Below are 19,736 nucleotides of genomic sequence, written 5' to 3'. Positions count from 1 at the left end.
AGGCTAAAGGTCCAAAGGCACTGACGGCATTAATTGATGAGTGTCAATTAATGCAACATTAATAAATGCTCCTACTGCAAGCATCAGATTTGAAGTGCCAACACCACAGAACCAGTGGTATTTGAGATAAAGGTCGCAATTCACACACTGACACTGACCGTGCAGTGATTTTACATTTCATATTTTTTCTACAATATGCATTACTTCACTATTCACTTTTGATACATTTCTATTTGAGTAGCCTATAACATACATTAGGCAGGAGGGCAACTGTTGGCACTTCAATACGACCTGTCTGGTCGGATATTGCTAAAATATGATTCTGTACATATACAACGATATTCAGTGCTTTTCTTTTCTTTCTATTTAGTTTATTTGGTAATGGTGGCACCATGGACACACCTCTTGATGCTTCTGTTGTGTGTTCAGCCGTTTAAAACAATAGGTGTACTTCAAAATACGTGGAATTTTAAGAGTATAAAAATAATAGTAAAAGTGTAAACGTCTGCATACAGAGGAAGGTCAGGGTGGTGGATGTGTCAAACAAACAGGACTTTAATTCTTGTGAAACCAAAAGTACAGACGTGCGTCTGTGAGAAACTCTTTTACAGCCAAACCATGCTAACAAATAAGTTTTGTTGCCTAAACTTAACCAAGCAGCTCTTTTTCACAATGTTTACCGTGTGTTTGAAACTGCAATCATTTCACAACGTCAAATAGAATGGTCATATACTGTATGTCGATTTAGAAGTCATCAACTTCTAAATCAACCTATTCCTATTCATTTAGGTATCTGGATAGCGATCAAGTACATTTTTCCAAAAATATTACACTAGCCCTAAAGAAACATCATATTTTGTGACCTCTAAAGACAAGGTCAACAGTAACACCTCCTTAATTTCTTAGATGCATTACTCAATAATAGTGATCAAGACAGGAGTGCACGGCTAAGAAGGAAAAAGAAAGACCAAAGGAGAGAGGCAGAACAGAGTTTTTTTCATCACTTCATGCAGCCGTAATAAATATGGCCTGTGTACTCATTAGCAGCAAGCTGCATACAGTTTTGAGGAGCTTGTGCATGATAAATAATGCAGTAGAGGAGTGTCTGTTTGATCCTCCAAACAGAAGAAATGTGGGGACCATTTTTCTTCAAAGCAAAGCAGTGCAGGTAGGCAGAGGCTTTTTGGCAAGGTCACAAAGAACCCTTAGTCCTTGAAACTGAGGCATTACTGTGGACTATACCATTGTTTCAGTGTTTGATAGTCATTTGTATGATTCAAAAATTCAGATTCTGGCTTGAAAAATAATTTTAATTTCCTAGCCAAATGTTAAGATTGTAATTATCGTTACCTTTTGCTACCTTACTAGATGTTAGCAGAGCTTTCTTTTTCTCAATGCAACCCTCCTTTACATTCAGACAATGTCACACTCCAAATCAAAACCCCGATGTTGCTAAATGAAAACACTCAGGCTGCAAGCAAGCCTCTGTAGAAAAGTCTGAATATTTTTTTAATATTATCTTGCAAAAGAGTAGAAAGTGGAAGCCTCTACATCTTATCCTCTGACAGGAAACAATATGTCACTGTTCCTAATTTGGCTGTAATGAGCTGTTTTTAAGCCATTTCTCTCCTTGTCTGGAACATTGCCGCTTTCAGAAAGCCAAAGTGAAAAACTTTCACAGAACTTTTATTCATGCCACCAGGATTCGAATGTAACACAAATTATATATACTCACTGTACAAATTCCGGGAGCAACTTTCAAGTGCCATCACAATAACTTGACATCACAAGACCAAATTGTCAATGTGAGTTAGTCAACTTATAACTTATAACTTATAACTTCTAAGTTAATTATCAATGCCAATAGACCAAATGCCTCTGGACAAAACTGTTTCGACGTACCCACATCTGATTTTGTAAATAGTAAGTTCCAGCTATCTTAGTTGAAATGCCTGAACGGTGCTCCTCTTTACTCAGTGGTTTTACTCGCTTTAGTTTCCCTGATTTTGATTGAGAAATAAAAGCTATAAAAAGAGATAAATAATATAAAAATTTAAAATAATTAAATAAGCTAGTTTAAAGTTATTTGTGTTACAGTTATTTAACTGAATATCCATCCATCCATCCATCAATCCATCCATCCATCCCTCCATCTTCAACCACTTGTCCCTATCAGGGTCGCGGGGGGCTGGAGCCGATCCCAGCTGACATTGGGTGTGAGGTGGGCTCCACCCTGGACAGGACACCAGTCTATCGCAGGGCACATAGAGACAAACAGAGACAGACAACCATTCACACTCAGAGTCACACCTACGGGCAATTTAGAGTCACCAATTAACTTAAAACATGCATGTCTTTGGACTTTGTGAGGAAGCCGGAGAACCCGGAGAAAACCCACGCAGACACGAGGAGGACATGCAAACTCCACACAGAAGGGCCCCAGACGGGATTCAAATCAGGAACCCTCTTGCTGTCTCTTAATATATACCAAATACTGCTGGTAAGTGACTTGACTCGAATCACATTTTTGTTTACTGCAGTGTGTATTGTACTAGTAACTCTGCCCTGTGTTAAAGAAGATATGCAATGCAAAGAAAGCTGTCATTAAACTGAGAAAATAATACATCTCATAATGATATTTGAGAAGACCAGCAGATTGAAAGAGACACTGCATGAGCTCCAGTTGGGGACAGATGGGAAAACAATAATTCACTCTTCCTAGTTTAATGGATGCTATAGGCACCTTTAGAGCATTCACTGTCATTTATATCTTCCTAAACATGCATAATTCATTGCTTCACTCCCTGAACTCAGGAAAACATTACTGATATACTGTATTGTGAGGCAGTGGTATAAAACACCTACATAGCAGGCTCCGATGCTGCCATCGGCCTGTGCAGGTTCTGCAGTTGTCTCTTTTGAAATAACACAAAAGTGCATTCAGAGCAGGCGTAGCAGGATGATATGACAGATAGATGTGATTTAGGACAATATTCATCTCTTTCTTGACGTTGTTCCTTTCCTGCTTGCAAAGTGTCTCGGGAGTCCCAGAGGGCAACAAGCGTCAATACGACTAGTCAGCGACGGGAGGATTGTGTTCTTGGCAGGGTGCTGCTATTTATAATCACTCAAAACGGAGAAAGTGTCCAATACTGTTAGGGGCTCCTTATCGCTGGGCTCTGTCAATATTCCTCTGTGTAGGTGGGCAGTGATGCTATCACAACACACCCAACAGCAGCTTCACACAGGGAATTCCACTATGTCACACACACCTAAAATTCAACACTGGTCTTTTTAAAACATTTTTACAAACCATTTCTCCTGTTTCTGCTTAATGCAACATACAGCCTATTCCTCACTGCAGTGTGTGTGTGTGTGTGTGTGTGTGTGTGTGTGTGTGTGTGTGTGTGTGTGTGTGTGTGCGCGTGTGCATGTGTGTGATGAATCAGTAAATTATTCAATAAATTATTCAACCAGTTTGATAGAAGGAACGATCGCTTGAGTGAAAAAAAAAGTTTCTGACACATTTTTACTATTCCCTTTTTATCACACTGCAGTCTTTTCACTGCTAACTCCATTTTTAGCTGGGGCAGAGTGTAGATACCAGTGAAGTAACCATCTGCTTCCTTTCACCTGTCAGTGGGGAATATAATGTGCTTGGAGAAACAAGGAAACACAGTATTTTCCAGAAGGGGTCCACCTGAACTCTTACTGTTCCTAAGACCCAGTACACCCTCAGTCATACTGGTTGTTACTGGCATCCAATGGCCTAGTTGAGGGTATAGGGGAGGGAACAGGAACTAAACAACTTGTTATTCAGCTGTAAACACTCATGTGCACTGCTAGTTGACATTATTTGGTGAGGTCAATATTGGAAACATATCTGTTAACTGGCCTGGTGATGTCTGTGTTTTTTGGCCGTTCTGTCTTCTTTTATTGAAATTTAGCTTTATAATGCCATAGCAAGATTTAAATGAGCTGTACTCCAAATACTGGTGAGATATAGGATGGAATTGTCTCCACACAGCTATCACAGACTTTTCACCTATATATGGTGTTTTGCATGCACAGCAGGAATGCTAGGCTATCAAAACAAACACAGAAAAACTATGATTACGACACACACACAGTGGGAGAGTGACTTCCTATGTCTTGAGATAGCAAATATTTGTTTGCAATTCTGAATGCTGAGTTCAGCTCTATTAATTAAGTTTAATTAGACAAACATGTAAGGATGGAGAGAGATGCCAAAATACCCCAAGAAACTCCTGCTCAAACCTAAATACATGTCTCGTAGACCAACTTTCTCTTTGCAGAAGTATAACCTTTTCAGAGAGTATGGTTTTTCAACTTTTTCAAGTTGATTAATAGTTTCCATGTTCCATAGAATTTGAAAATGATGCCAGTTCTCTTTTGAATGCTGCCTTTGAGAAAGTTTAGGAGTAAGGAACATTATACAACAGTCTATACAAAGAAGAGGAAAACAAATCAAGATGCCACGGTGAGCAGGAGACTGGCACCTTAAACACTTGTTTACCATCGGTGATCGATATTGACTAAGGGCAATTCAGAAATAAAAAACTAAATCTAATATTCAAAAGTGGTTTTCAGGCTACTACAATGAGCACAAAATTAATTCACAGGCAGCCTTGGAATGATAACTATGTAGATGACACATGAAATGTAAATGGCACACAAAAAATCCATGAGTGCGTACTCTTAATACTGAGACCTGATGTTGCAACAACCTACATGGAAGATGAATAGCATTAGATCTGCCTTAAAACTGGCCTACATGAAGCCACCGGTGTCTTAACTTCCAATTATTCTCCTCCACAAAGAGCTCATAATGAGAATTCAAGACTTTGGGTAGAGTATTTATATGCCTTTTATGCTAAACTCACAATAAGCTTTGAATATAATATTTCAGAAGTGTGGCTGGGAAATGAATATACCATTAAGCTATGTCACAGAGGATAAGGGACGTCGTGCTCTAATTTTAACAGTTTTACGTGTAAACAAAATTTAATTGAAACTGATCTTAGATTTAGACAGATCTTAGATTTAGACATCATTAGAATATAAAACATGAAATGTGCCCACATCTGTTGATGTCAGAGATCATTAAACAGAATTATGCATAACCATATTAAATAAAGTCAGAGCACTGATTTTCTCTTCCTGTCCTCATTGACAACCTGACATCTATCCACAGGCCCAAAAGAGCTAGTGAGATATACCAACACACAATCAACCATTTGCCCAGCCACCAACACACACACACACACACACACACACACACTGCCATAATTCTTTAACACCTAAACCTAAATTCTTTAACACCTAAACAAAATATTCAGATTTTAATAATACACGCCACACAGAGAGCGTGCAGTGTACTAAAAACTGAAAACAACTCGCTCAAATTTCTTTAAAAATCATTTTATGTGTGCAGAGCTGCTCACCCAGCAGGCAAGTACCTCATAACTGCTGGCGTTGCCCCCAGCAAGGTCCGAACTGGCCCAGCTGCCACGCTGGGAAAATAAAATCAGATGCACCTGAAGTCATTTCACAAGAGCATGCTGTTTAAGGGATCCAGATATGTAGCAGCTATCACTCCACAATATCCACTTATTTATTCATCAAAATGCTAAATTCTTCAGCCTGGTTTGTTGCTAATCATGTTAAACAATAGAGAGCACATGAATCGGAAGCTATATAAACAAGCCCGTAAGCGTCAGTGCTGGAGGCTCAGCAGGCTCATCTCCTAACACACTGCTAAACCTCTCTATCGTCGCATGGATGTATAAGGGCTGGTGTGGGGGCCTGGGGCTGCACTGAGGAGGGAGAGCTGTTAACTCTCCGGAGAAAAGAAAAGATGGAAACAAAAAGGTATAAACAAAAACACAACCCAAGAGAGAGCAGCAGTTTTCACTCCTTAGAAATATATTTTTTTGTTAGCTGGCCCACAGGATTCATTTAGGGTTGTTTTGGACCCAATTACAAACAAAGTACAAAGTATTATGAACATCCACAACTAAAATGTACTTCTGATGGGTCAGGTAGAATCTGTTAATGCTCATTAGACAGCTTTGTTAAATATTTGATTCTGATTGGTCAATTACGATATCCTAAGTTGTGACAGTATGGTCGCAGTTCTGAGCAGAGACTCTGGAGGACCATCTTTAAATCAATTAAGTATTGCGACAGTGTCCTGCATCACCCTTTCAGGGTTTGATTTGCAATCATTACCTGTTCTCTCTACATTCCTTATGCCAATGTGCCTGGCTTTAAATTGTACAGGAACAGATATAGTTAAGGCCAACAGCTACTTCAAAGGACCAAAATGTGGCTTTGTTGTGTTGATTGACTTTTTGTATTTATTGGAGCATAGTGTGAATCAAGGTGACTATGGCAAACATATTTCAAGTGTGGCATGAATTAACTTTTCTTCCATCTTCATCACTTTTGCAGTCTGAGCTCTGAAAACTCACTACCCCCCAGTATTTTGATAGAAAATTACAAGTATAAAGCATCATGGGGAAGTCTTACCCTGTAGTAGTCACTGCTGTAGATGTCCCTGGACATGCCGAAGTCTCCAATCTTGACCAGCAGCCCGTTGCCCACCAGGCAATTACGGGTTGCAAGATCTCTGTGGACAAAGTGCTGGGAGCCCAGGTAGACCATGCCCGAGGCAATCTGGGTGGCGATGTGCAGCATCTGGGAAAGGCCCAGCTCTCCATTGGACTGCAGTGGCTGGCCATCTACCAGGATCATGGCATCTGGGCCATGGGCTCTGGGTTGCAAACAACAACAACAACAAAGAAATGTTTATGATTGATTTGATGAACTAATATTGATGATGGATGGATGGATGATATAGATCTATCTATCTATGAAAAGTTTGCATACATTATCCACAATAAGCATCATTAGTCTGCTGTAGCCTATATTGTGTGTTTTTTTGCTCAGGAATCAAACGTTTCATTTGTCAAGGACATTTTTTTTATTTCTCCCTTTGAATTTAACATAATCTCAATTTAACGACTGGATGTGGGGAACCTTTAAAGCCTTTTCAGCACGACAGACTGAGACGTTACTGCCCCTTAAATAAGTGACCCTAAGCTCCTTAGAGTGATAATAAACTCTTCCTCCTGGTAGTATTAGTGCCTTTTTGTACTTACAGTATTGGGGATAATTAGGATAACAACGCTCACTGTTAGAAGTATTAACAAATTAACTCTAACCTGCAAGAACTCAGGCAGATATAATTGCAAAGATAAAGTGTTAAGTGTCTGTACTGTTTGCATGGATTTTGGGGCTGTTATAAGAGTCTTTGGTGGCCTTAGAGCAGTTCTAGCCACATTTCACATATTCCAGCCTGTCAGACATTTGAACCAAGGCTCAGGAATTTATTCAATGTACTCTAAAACATACTACACCAGAAGAAACTCTTGCCCTGCTTAGCATCTGTGGATGACAATAAAAACTAATTTCCTGTGAAAGGTTCCTGCTGTTCTCCTCACCTTCTCGTCACTGGGACTACGGATAGACACCATGCAAGGAGGCTCTCCCACTCTCTTTCAGGCTCTCCATTTTTTACCATCTCTCAATTTTAGTGCATTTCAATGTTCTCAGATTGAAGTGTGTGTGTAATAATTCAGCTGCACTGTAGAGGGATTAGTAGTACTCTCTCTACCTCTATTTTACTTCAGAGAAATCTAGTAGTGAATGAGTACAGGTCACCAACCGTTTATCTGAAGGTTCAGTTGGACCCGCACATCCAATACTCTATTCATTTCTACTGATTCCCCCACACGTATCATTTGTTAAATGTGTCCAACAGGACCGTTAGACCGAAAATCAGCCACATCTTGCACCCTGCATGAAAGAATTTCATCATTCGCGACATTGCCTTTCATTTGAGGAAAGATTTCCCAACAGAAAGTCTTCACGCACTCTTGAACACACACATGCACACGCACACACACACACACACACACACACACACACACACACACACACACACACACACACACACACACACACACACACACACACACACACACACACACACATACACGCACACACACACACACACGCACGCACATGCACACACACACACACACACACAATCAAATCGTAAGGTGTCATCTTTTCAACTATTGCTTAAACTTCAAAAACAAGATAGACCACACACACACAAAGATACACACTGGTGTTATCGACATACTTAAAACAACACGCTTCTATCCCAGACTCCTGTGCACACTGAGATCAACCAGTGAAGCTTCCTGTTACCAAAGCGTTCGCTGTACAGGCCTCTTGTCGCTTTTGTTGAGGTTTATCAGAGGTCACTTCCCTCGGCACAGTCTGACATTATGGAACAAAAGCACTAAAGCACTCATGTTTGTTAACCCAGAAAGCTGTGAAGTTTGTTGAATAGTGTATCCGTGGAAGAAATTTGACAAAGTAATTTCCGTTTTCTGGAACTCTTATTGAAGTTTTACATTTATTTACTGTCAATGAGTTAGTATCAAAGTCCAACCAATGCCCTGAGTAGAAAATGCTCCCATCACAGTTGGCCTTCACCCACTTTAATTTGCTACAGTCTGGTATATTTCTAATTTTCTCAGCCAGCACTAGCCTGGTACATTGAGGTTAAATTGACTTTACCTTTGATAAAGAACTGACCTGAGGAATTTGTTGAGGTCTCCATGCTTCATGTATTCGAATACCATAATGAGAGGGTCTCCGTCTACACACACTCCGTAGAATTTAACGATGTGGTCGTGCTGCAGATTAGTCAGCAGCTCCGCCTCCCTCTGGAAGTCCTTTCTTGCGGACAGGTTGGGATCTTTCAGTGTCTGAAAGGGAGAATACACAAGTTTTCTTTACGCATTCAGAGATGGTTAACAGTAGAATGGATGGTTAAGACAGTCCTAACGAGATGACAAGTCCTGACCAAGTCCAAGTTTGGATAAATCTACCAATGTATTCTTTGTAGCCCTTAGTGCCTTACAGTCCATTGTGCCAGTCATTTGTCAGATGACAAATACCAGTTATTGTTACTCCAGATGAATGGAATTAAATGCACAATTATAATACTGGTACATTCATAGCGTGTTCATTTGTTTAGGGCATATGAAGTCAACTTTCTGAACATGAAATTGGAAATTTTTGTCTGTACAGATTGTCAATGACCACTTGAGTGCATCATTACTTTTGGTCTTTGTAAGGTTTCGGACTACAGAAGAAGAAGAAGAGTTCCTTTATTCGTCCCGCAATGGAGAAATTCAATTTTCACTCTATTTTTTCATTTTACACACACACAGGCCCAAAATACACACACATGCTCATACAGGACCTATATACATGCAACTAATGGAGAGATGTTAGAGCGAGGGGGCTGCCAGTGACCGGCGCCCCAAGCAGTTGGGGGTTCGGTGCCTTGCTCAACAGCACCTCGGCAGTGCCCAGGAGATGAACTGGCACCTCTCCAGCCACCAGTCCACGCTCCATTCATGATCCACACATTCATGGACCAGCCAAGTCACCTATGGACTGAGCTACTGCTGCACCCGTTGCCTCCTCTCCTTCTGGGCCAGGTTCAATATTATAATCGAGACTGAAATATCTACAAGCATTGTATGCTCTGCCCTAAAATTAGGTATAGACATAAATGGTGCCCAAATGGATGGAGCACTTTTCCTTTAGCGCTGTCATGATTTGTTTGATTGAAATTGTGCAAAAACTGCTTCCGTGGTTTACCATGAAATTTTGTAAATATTCAAGGTCCTGGTAAGTCCTAACAATTTTGGTCATGAACTGACTTTTGGTCTACTTCCACCGGAAGTTAAAATGTCAACTTCTACAACCTTTATTTTATGGCCAAATACCTGCTAAACCAATTCCATTAAAATCAGCATCAGCTGTACTGACACAGTTAAGCATTCATTTAAATATGCTAAACTATGCATGTTAGTGTTGGCATTGGGAGCATGTTAGCAGGATGACCTGAGTATTTAGCTCAAAGCCCCACTGCACCTAAGTGAAACCTCACAGAGCAGCTAGTATGGTTGTAGACTCCTAGTCTCATTGTCCTAGGTGTAGTGGAGCCAAACAGAACTCGTCATCTGTTGTCTTTTGTTCCTGCCTCCAGCTCATGTTGTTGATACCCTTGTTTACCCAACTCCTCCTTTATCCCCACTAGCCCAAGCAGGAGCTTGACTTCATGGGAATAAAGAAGATGACAGGGTAAACCCAGATCTTGTTTGATTATTGGGTTCGCCTGATAAAACAACATTGAGTCTAATCAAATTTCTGTTAAATTTCCTTTAAAAATATTGACATAACTTTAAAACTGTGAGATAGCCTGGACTGAACAGCAATTCCCCTGAATACAGCATACAGCAATCCTGCACATAGTTTTTAAGGAAACTGGCTGGAAAAGCTGTACACAAAACCGATTGATCTAATTGGTAGATGGATCAAGCAGGAAGTGTCTAAAAACTCTGTAAAAGTACAAAAGAAATAGCAAATCTGGATGGGATGCCAATCGAAGAATCAGGAAAATAAGGTGGGGGGAAAATCAATAACAGCAAAAAAATGCTTTATTGCAGCCTCTATTGGAGAAAAAAAATACTCTTGACACTTCATTCGCAAAAAGAAAACACAGCAAGTTGCCTCTCTTGATCTCCTTGGCCGGCAGCCTGCTTTCTCAGCGTGCTGCTGACGTTATTACAGATGGAAAGACCTTGGGATGGAAATGCATTTACTCATATGTGCTGTTCTTGCAGTGCTGGAGGTGGTTGAGATGTACGGCAGAGTAGGTAAAATGGCCATAAAATTCTATTACCAAATCAAACGCACTCTTAAGGAAATGTTTCATGTCTGGGCATCCCTCCAAAACAATACCTTGAAGTGCTTGACTACAATAAATTGAGGCAAAGCGTTGCAATGAATTTTCCCTTTGTTGACCTTTAAGTGTATTCAGAGAGCCTCTTTCTGCACTATCACAGACAGGAACATGTTCAGATGAAAATGCACATTGCATTGTGCGTTTTCTTTTTTCTTAAAAAGAGGTCATTGCAGAGGAGGCTTATAATAATACAGTTTCTTTGTTAATCCTGCAATAGAAGAAAAGATAGCCACTCCATCATCTTCATCTTAGCTCTACCACTGACTTCTCCTGTCATGGTGAGGGTGGTTGTCTGACTGGATTTCTTTTTCCTATGTAGGTTTGCAGCCTCACATCACCTTGGTTTGCATTCATACAGTTCCTCATATTTTAACTGGGAGCTGGCAATCACAACTAACTGCCAAACACAGTGAAAGCATTGAGAGCTAGCATACAGGGGCAATGGTTCTAAAAGCTCTTTTAAAATCAGCACAGAGTTCACTGGAGTATTAACGCTGCTTGACAGTAATTGCAGGTCCCTTGGCTGATACTTGGACAGGTTTTGAGTGGGTAGAAAGACAGGCAGAGGTTGGGTCAGGTACATTGCTCTACAGAATAGCGACGATTCGAATCAGTCACCGGCAGCCCAGCAACCAGCGATTGCTGAATATCTGCTCAGGTGTGTGTGTGTACTCTAGGGGCCGATTACACATTTGTGCCCAGGCATCTGAAACTTAATGATTTTTGGCCTGATGTTATACAAAGTTCCTTAGAAGCTCAAAATACCTGGATTGGCTGAGGTCCCTCGCTTAACCTGTGGTCCTGTTTTCCCTTACTGTCAAAGGAGTAGCTTGACATTTTGGGGAGTATGCTTAATCACTTTCTTGCTGGGAGTTGGATGAGAAGATCTTGTAACACCCAGTAGTTTACGCCATAGTGAGCAGTGAATTGGGATTTTGGACACTTGGACAATTTGCATCATTTTTGCATCATCACTGATGCAGAGCGAGAGTTGCTCATACCAGGAGGATTGCTAACTAGTCACTGTTGTTAAGCATGTAGTGGAACCAGATATATGGTGATGGTCTGTGGAGTGGGCCATGACATCCACATAAAACTGCCCACAAAGCAAGTTGGGTAAGCCACTGTAATTGAACCTAAGCAGATACAATGTAGATACAAGGGCAGGTCGTGCCACTGAGTATTTGCTCTTCGCTTGGGTGTGAGAAGGATTTAAAGGCAGCTTAAAGGTAAGTTAGGTCAGGGCTAGAGAATGGCACCAGAGGGCTCAGTAGATTAATGACAGCACAGCCCACAGCAGGGTCTAGTAATAGGTCTAAAACATCATTCAACATGAATACTGTGCTAATGTAGAAAGGCTCACCCAGCCTTTTACTGTGGGAATCAATAAATTGAGACACATTGCTTTGCGGGGTTGAAAGTAGTATGTGACATGAACACTACCTTTTTTGTTCCATTGTGGAATTTTTGAGCGGATAAGTCTAGCTGTTTCTCCTATTTCCAGTCTTAGCTTCATATTTTCACGAGTGGTGATCTTTTCATCTAACGCTCCACAAGAGAGTAAATAAGTGTATTACCAAAAATGTCAAACTGTTAATTTTTGTACTTTTCATAAAACACATATACGCACACATAACAAAAAGGAAACATACCTTAACAGCCACCAGCATCTTGTCCTTGGTGGGGCTGAGGTTGTAACACTCTGCTAGGAAGACCTTACCGAATGCTCCTTCCCCCAACTCCCTCTTCAGGATGATGTCTCTCCGCTTTATATGCTGGACAACTAAACCATAGACAGAAAGGGAGAGGAAAGCAGAAGAGAGAAAAATAGTGACATGAGTAATTAAAATCAAATACACATTTCATGGGACAGAATGCGCTATATTTACAGAAATATGTGTTTTGAGGGTAATTACAATACAATTATCTCTAGAGAATGGGAATAACAGATACATACAGTAGATAGAGAGTGTGAATATGAAGAAGTGAAGGACAAGAAAAGCAAAGAGAGATAAAGTGGTCTGGCAGCTATTTGTACTGCACTGCGGGAGCAACTCCTTTATAGTATTAAATTCTAGTCAAACTTCAAGTTTATGGAAGGGTGTACAAAATCTTGCACAAGACATCTCAAATTTCCTCTTTCGTGTAATGGCGATTCCATCAAGAAGACAAATGTCTTATTATTAATATTTTAATATTCATCTTAATATACATACATTACAGCTACAGTGAAGCAGTTATTGAATATGTGATATTGTCAAACTGTACTTTTTTTCTCACTTTGATGCTACCTAAGAGAGGATTTTGGGTTTTAAATCTCCAAAGTGCATACAGTATGAACTGTGAGATTAAACCGGACCTGCTGGGGTGCAAATCTCTTAGCTGGAGTCCTGGGTTTTACATTTGGGATGAAAACAAAGAGGGACATTTTCTAAAAATATGGCTAATTTAAAATGTCGACTACTGGGAAATAAAATAAGAAGCAGGGTGAGAAAAACAGTCCCTCTGTCTCTCTCTATACATCTTATTCTATTTTGTCCAATACTGACTCTTACATGACCATTTTAGAGTTAGAAGACAGTTAAGTCTTTCTATTTTGGATGTGGTGTTGTTCTTCTGATTAGCCTAATACAACTGACGAATCTCCCAAGCTGACCAAACTCATGAGAGTAAGAGGCAGAATAAGTGAGTGAGACACATAGAGACACAGATAGAGGAAGAAAGAGAAATGGTGAGACAGAAATATAGAGCCTGGTATGTATCAGGGGTAACATTTTAACCCCTGGTACCTGGAAGGCTCAGTACGAAAGAATAATGAAAGTCTAGGAGTTGTTGGCTCCTCAACAGAGCTGCCCTTTATGCCTCAGTCTGAATAAAACATGACAGCTTGTAGGTTTACCATAAAACTGCGCTGCTTCTATAATAGTATAATATATATATATATATATATATTAGATTGGATGTCATACAGTAGTTCTCTCTGCTTTGAGATATTAATGAAATTAAATGATTTAATACTCAGCTACAGCAAACAAAAGCCTAAATGAAGGACCAAATCAAAGTTATTAAACATATTAAATTGTGAATTAGAAATTAGAAGTTAAATTGTATTGTAACTGTTGAAAACAATTAGTGTCCAATATTTGTTGAACCCTAATAACTTATAAAGTACATAAAGGGGGTTGCCACCAATTTTGAGAAGTCATTATGTTATGTCATTGTTTTTTTTACTGTATGTCCCAGAACAGATTCATCAGTGTTTGTGGGATGTATTCTTAATCTCACCAATACTATTATGAGCGTTTAATCCACTCTATAGACAATAAAGACATAGAGCCCTGTGAAATAATAGGATAAGAGAAACCAGGATTTAAATCTCAATTTAAATCAAGCTCAATATTTTGGTCTGATTGTTGGATTTGGCAGTGGCATCACTAATGCAAGGCTCAGATTTGGAACTGTTATTGTTAGGACAGAGTTGTGCTTTTGAGCAATTATATACTATTACCGTAAATACAAACGTTTATTTCTTCAGCTGTAACAGCTGGCGCTTAAGTATATTGGGATGCTGCTGATAATTCATGCATCATTTTCACAATATATTTTCAGGGTGTCTATACATTCTTGTTAGCCAAGTAACCAAGGCCTACTTGGCAGACAAGTAAAAACCCAGGATCTTTATCCATCCTCCATATGTGTGTTCTTTAAATCACACTTGGCAGTTGTAGGACTCATGAGCACAGGTGATTCGCTTATTCTCCTTCAGACGTAAAGGGCTTCAATTAAATAGTTTTCAATTGAAGGTAACAAAATGTATTTTAAAGCCACCAATTAATAGAACAAGGTGCATTTGCATTATAATGTAAAACAAAATATATTTTAACCTCCTTCACTATAAAAAAGTGGTTGTCTAATTTGTAAAAGACAAACATTTAGCCGGTTCCTACTGACCTTCATTACATTTCCACTGACTATAGATAAATAGAATGTTTTTTCTGCAAAATGACATTATCAAAACATTTTCTATTATCTATAAAACTGCAACATTAACACTCGTCCCCTAGTTTGTTTTCAACTCTGTCACGCCATACCATTTACACCTATAAAACATAATGTAGGTTGTGTATTGACTAGATATATTCCGTTGTTTTGTTGTCAGATTGAGATTGTCAAGCTCAACAGTTCAACTCTGTTTTATGAATAAATTATAGTAAACAGTAGTTTAGAGAAAAATAAACAGTCTTGCAAAATGGTCTAACTTTATGATGTCCTGAATGTGGTGCTATTATCTTAATGTGCTAAATATGGAGTTATGGCTCCTTTTATCCAAACATTACTTAAACTTGGACAGGGAATCTTCCTCATCAGAAAAAAGGCTCAGGCCTTTATGTGTTTGGGCGGGACTTTGTCTACTCGAAGGCAGAGAGAGAGAGAGAGATAGAGAGAGAGAGAGAGAGAGCAAAAAACGTTGATGTGCTAGAGGTCTTTTTTTTAGAAACCCCACAAAATGTAGTGAAATGCTGCTGAACTTGGAAGTAATGTTGGGTCACTTTGCAGATAGTACACTTTTGCATGTTTGGGAGAAGATAAAAAAGAGAAATGCACCATCTAAACTATTTAAGTATCTGTCCATACAGCCCCATGCACACTGCTTCAACATGCTGAGAAAAGCCTGACAAGCTGCACTGCCTAGTAATGGTTGCTAAGCAAGGATTGGTCCACCATTGTGGAAAAGTGTTTTCAATTTAATAAATACACAATGTATATAAGGAGTGATTGGTTACCGCAGCACAATTTTCCAGTTCATTTATTTGAACCTGCACCTGTGATCCTGTTGCTGCGAGATAATAAATGGGAGGCAGTGGCACCATTTATTTCTTGCAGTGTTTACTGTGACTTTACCCAAATGTTTTTTACCAAATGATGTACTTTCTGAAATGTTTTCTTGTTCAAAGATACAATTTACTAGTTCAACTTCAGTCTGACCATTCCTCTGTTTTTTCTTTTCTTTCTTTCTGTAATTTCTCTAGAATCACCAGACCCACCGGTGGTGGACATGATGAGAAGGTAATTCATAAGTATCACCTGCTACGCTGATGTTCCCGTCAGAGAGTTTCATAACCATTTCTGAAATCGGTGTTAAATATGAAGACACGTCCCAGTTTTAAAGTAGATCAGAACACAAGTGTCTGCAGAAACTGGCAGCTAGTTTGCCGGGTGAGAGCCCCACTAGGGACACTAACACATCACTGCTGTCAAAGCTTCATCCTCTAAAAATCTTCTTTCCAAAAGCTGTAAAAACATCTGTCAGTTGATACACATTCATTTAAACTGTCTTTTGACTGGCTCTTACACTTTCTCTGTAGATAAAGGAACTGTCTTTTTATTTATCAGGTCTTAAGAGGTAATAGATTTAACATACAGTGTGTCCCTGACTAAATCCCATATCTTTTTTACACGTTTGTACTTTCTTTAAGAAAAAAGGAATAATCTTTCACTTTAATTATTTTCCATGCACTCCTCCATCATTAATGATCTTTCAAGGATCAGTGTAGGTCTTATAAGGCTTGCCTGTCATGATGATCCAGGTATTGAAGCTTATACTGTTGTTGAACCTGCCATTAAGCTTCTTTGGATGAGATAGCTGGTGAAATGACAAAGTTTTTCATCTATCAGCGGGTGGAGGCTCTGAAACACTTTTCAGCACATAATGTCAGAATATAATTATTTTTCTAACTTTCAGAAGTAGAAGTATTTTATTTTTATCTTGATTTTTACTTTACAGTATCTTCTCCTTTGCAGTGAGGTGAGGTGATTCTCTTGCACAGCAGCTGAATTCTCGCGATAACATGAGTCTGATATGTTTGCCAACTAGTAACATAGAGCTAGTCTGTCTTCACTGGATGCTAGATGGACTCTCTCTGCACTACAATTGTTGTGTAAAACAAACAACAGAAAAAATAAGTTAGAAGCTGTGAGCTGGTATCCCAGACAAATTTTACTGTACCTTAAAGGTTGAATATGGAGAATGAGCAGAATACCGCCATCTAGTGCCTCAAGATCGTATTCGCATCAACAAAATAAAATTAAAAGCAGTCACATTGCCAGGTGAATTGCACCATTACCCATTACAGCGAAGTAAACATGAAAGTTAGCTTACCGATCAAGGAGAAACGTAGACATTTCGGCGTGCATTTTAATGTGTTGAACTCCTTTATCTCAGTCCATCGAGTGAATATTCGGCCTATATTGACTCTCGCTTTTGCCCGTCTCTGGTTGTTCAGCTGCTGCGACAAATAACGCATTTGCAGGATTGGCAAACTCCATTTCACCCAGTGCCAGCCTACAGTAGCTGCACCCAACAACAGACAACCCTGGCAACCCGCAATGCTGGCCACTCTTGGCTGGTACAATGTAAACAGAACGTGACAGAAAGTCATTGTCAAACCTGTCAAAAAATGTATTAAATATTAATTCAGACTAAAAATGCTTTTTTATCGAAAAGCAATACTTTCATTCTGTACCCCTCAAAACGCCCCGTGGATGTATTATTATTATTTTTTTAAAATAGCTTTTAATAAAGATTCTATATATTCAACCTTTAACTGTAGGTGTCAAGATGGGTCAAGATATAAATGTAACTGAGTCAAATGACTGATCAGAACTTGACGGATAGCTTGACAAGCTATGTGGACTCTTCATCAGGAAGCAGGCCACTAGTGTTACTTTACTTCCTGTAAGTATAAATCCCTGCCAATTTAACAACTTTATCACCAGATTTGGAAACTTTTCAAACCCATTTAGAGACTGTATTTCAAAAAAAGAGACTGTAAGCTGACTGATTCACTGGACCACACTGACATGCATTGCTTACAACAATATAGGACGACTCAGTGGTGTAGTGTTATACTGTTAGAGTAACCCATCCATCAGTATACATAGCGACTGCACTGGGAGGTTTAAATATAGACCAATCCGGGGAGAAGAGGGACACAAACAAGCGGCCATTACTGCGTCTGCAATTCACTTTTTAGCTATTTTTTTCAAAGAAATATTGAATTTTTGAATTAAATAATTGAAATTCTATTGAAATATAGGTTATAATTTAAACCACTGTAGCTAGTCCAGTCTGAATAGTCTTTTCACCTGCAAATCTGCAAACCACACTTACTAGGTTGTGTCATTGTCAGCTAATGAAAAGTCCACAAGCCCATGACACTGGAAATTCACTTTAATTAATCTCCTGCACTCCCTATGTGTGTCCTGACCAACATTTCCCTTTGACAAAATGATTTTCAGACTAAATAAATGTGACTGGCTGAATAAATGTTTTATTCTATCTTGTAAGATATTATAATATAACGATTCATACATTGCAAGCACACCGATTTATAATCATAAACTTGCAAGTAATGCTGGCTTATTGAATCTTCCCATCCAGACTGGAGGGATAAGACAAAAACTGCTAACAAAATAAAAATAAAAAATCCACTGCTGTAACAGCTATGTAACTACAGTTTTTTGATGTAGATGTTAAATATGTATCTCAGTGTTTATATTGCATTTGATGCATGTTTGGAAATGTGAATTTATTTTTTATTATCCAGGAGAACTAACTGTATTTATTTCTAGTGTACAGTTATACACTGTTTAGCCAGTAATTTCCTTCAAAGATTTAGCATTGGACAGGCACAAGGGACAAGTTCAGAGTCAATACAGCAGGACCCAAGATATCACTAATATATATATATATATTTATGTATAAATCCTATACATTGCCTCAATTGATGTCAATTGAGTCAGTGCCAGCTGGATACTAAGAATACAAGTTTGGGGGCTAAAAAAATTAATTTAAATTAGGGAGTGAGTTTACCAGACTCCAGTAGCCTACGCCTCATGTCTGCTTGAGACGAGCAGCTCAAAGCTACATTTAGCCGCTACTAATATAACACATCCAAATCTCCAAATCAAACATATGCCCAGAATATATATATAATATGAATATATAATAATTATATATATATATAATATTAATATATTATATTAATATATAATAATTATATATGGTAAACTCACTTCCTCATTTACATTTATTTTTTAGCCCCCAAACTTGTACTCTTGGTATCCAGCTGGCACTGACTCAAGTGACATCACTTGAGGCAATGTATAGGATTTCGCAAAACTCCCTCTGGAGCCACCAAAGGCGTTATACAAGTTATCTCTATGAAGTAGTACTCCCTAAGACATGTAAACAGACTTTGATGTGTAAAATCAGTGGAGCTTTAATACAAGATTACATTTTCTTAATCCTAAGTGACTACTGCCATTATTTTTTCCTCCCCTCTTGCAGCAGAAACAAACTTGTTTACCTTATTGTAACTATAATAATAATCGTAATAATAATAATACCATCATAGCCAGGTGTTTAAGTGAAAAGATTCCAGGTCAAGGCCTGTTAATTGACTGTAAAACTGTTAAATTATAAGGTTTACACAACTGCAGCAAATTAATGAAAGAAAATGTGGAGTCTTCCTAAGGGCACCCCTTGTCCACTATTAATTCAGCAACATTAAAAACTTGTTCAACTCTCCATTTGTACCAGTTGCCCTCTCTACCTTATTTCCCCGATGAAAATATTCCATCTATGTTTGTTTTCTTTAGCTGCTACATAGCCACTGATTACCTCGTTCCTCCCCACTCATGGGGATGAAGCAGCTATTATGGAGGGCACCTATCAAGAGTGACGAGGACAAGTTACTTTAACCTTCAGTTTCCTCTACTGGCGGACTCAGGCTGCATCCTGCATCCTATTTAC

At 39.0% G+C, this 19,736-nt stretch overlaps 1 protein-coding gene across 1 annotated transcript in view; it reads right to left on the bottom strand.

Moving 5' to 3' along the window:
* The window catches only part of ntrk3b (neurotrophic tyrosine kinase, receptor, type 3b), a gene marked incomplete at both ends in the record, with an annotated part of 192,526 nt that overhangs the window by 13,674 nt on the left and 159,116 nt on the right, over positions 1-19,736 (bottom strand). Inside the window, 3 exons of the mRNA XM_083911883.1 lie at positions 6,553-6,796; positions 8,695-8,867; positions 12,574-12,704. Of these exons, the coding sequence (XP_083768009.1) occupies positions 6,553-6,796; positions 8,695-8,867; positions 12,574-12,704 (548 nt within the window). The remainder of the gene's footprint in view (positions 1-6,552; positions 6,797-8,694; positions 8,868-12,573; positions 12,705-19,736) is intronic.

This window comes from Echiichthys vipera (genome assembly GCF_963691815.1).
Source record: "Echiichthys vipera genome assembly, chromosome: 1".
NCBI lineage: Eukaryota > Metazoa > Chordata > Actinopteri > Perciformes > Trachinidae > Echiichthys > Echiichthys vipera.
This window is presented reverse-complemented; position numbering and strand designations above follow the sequence as displayed.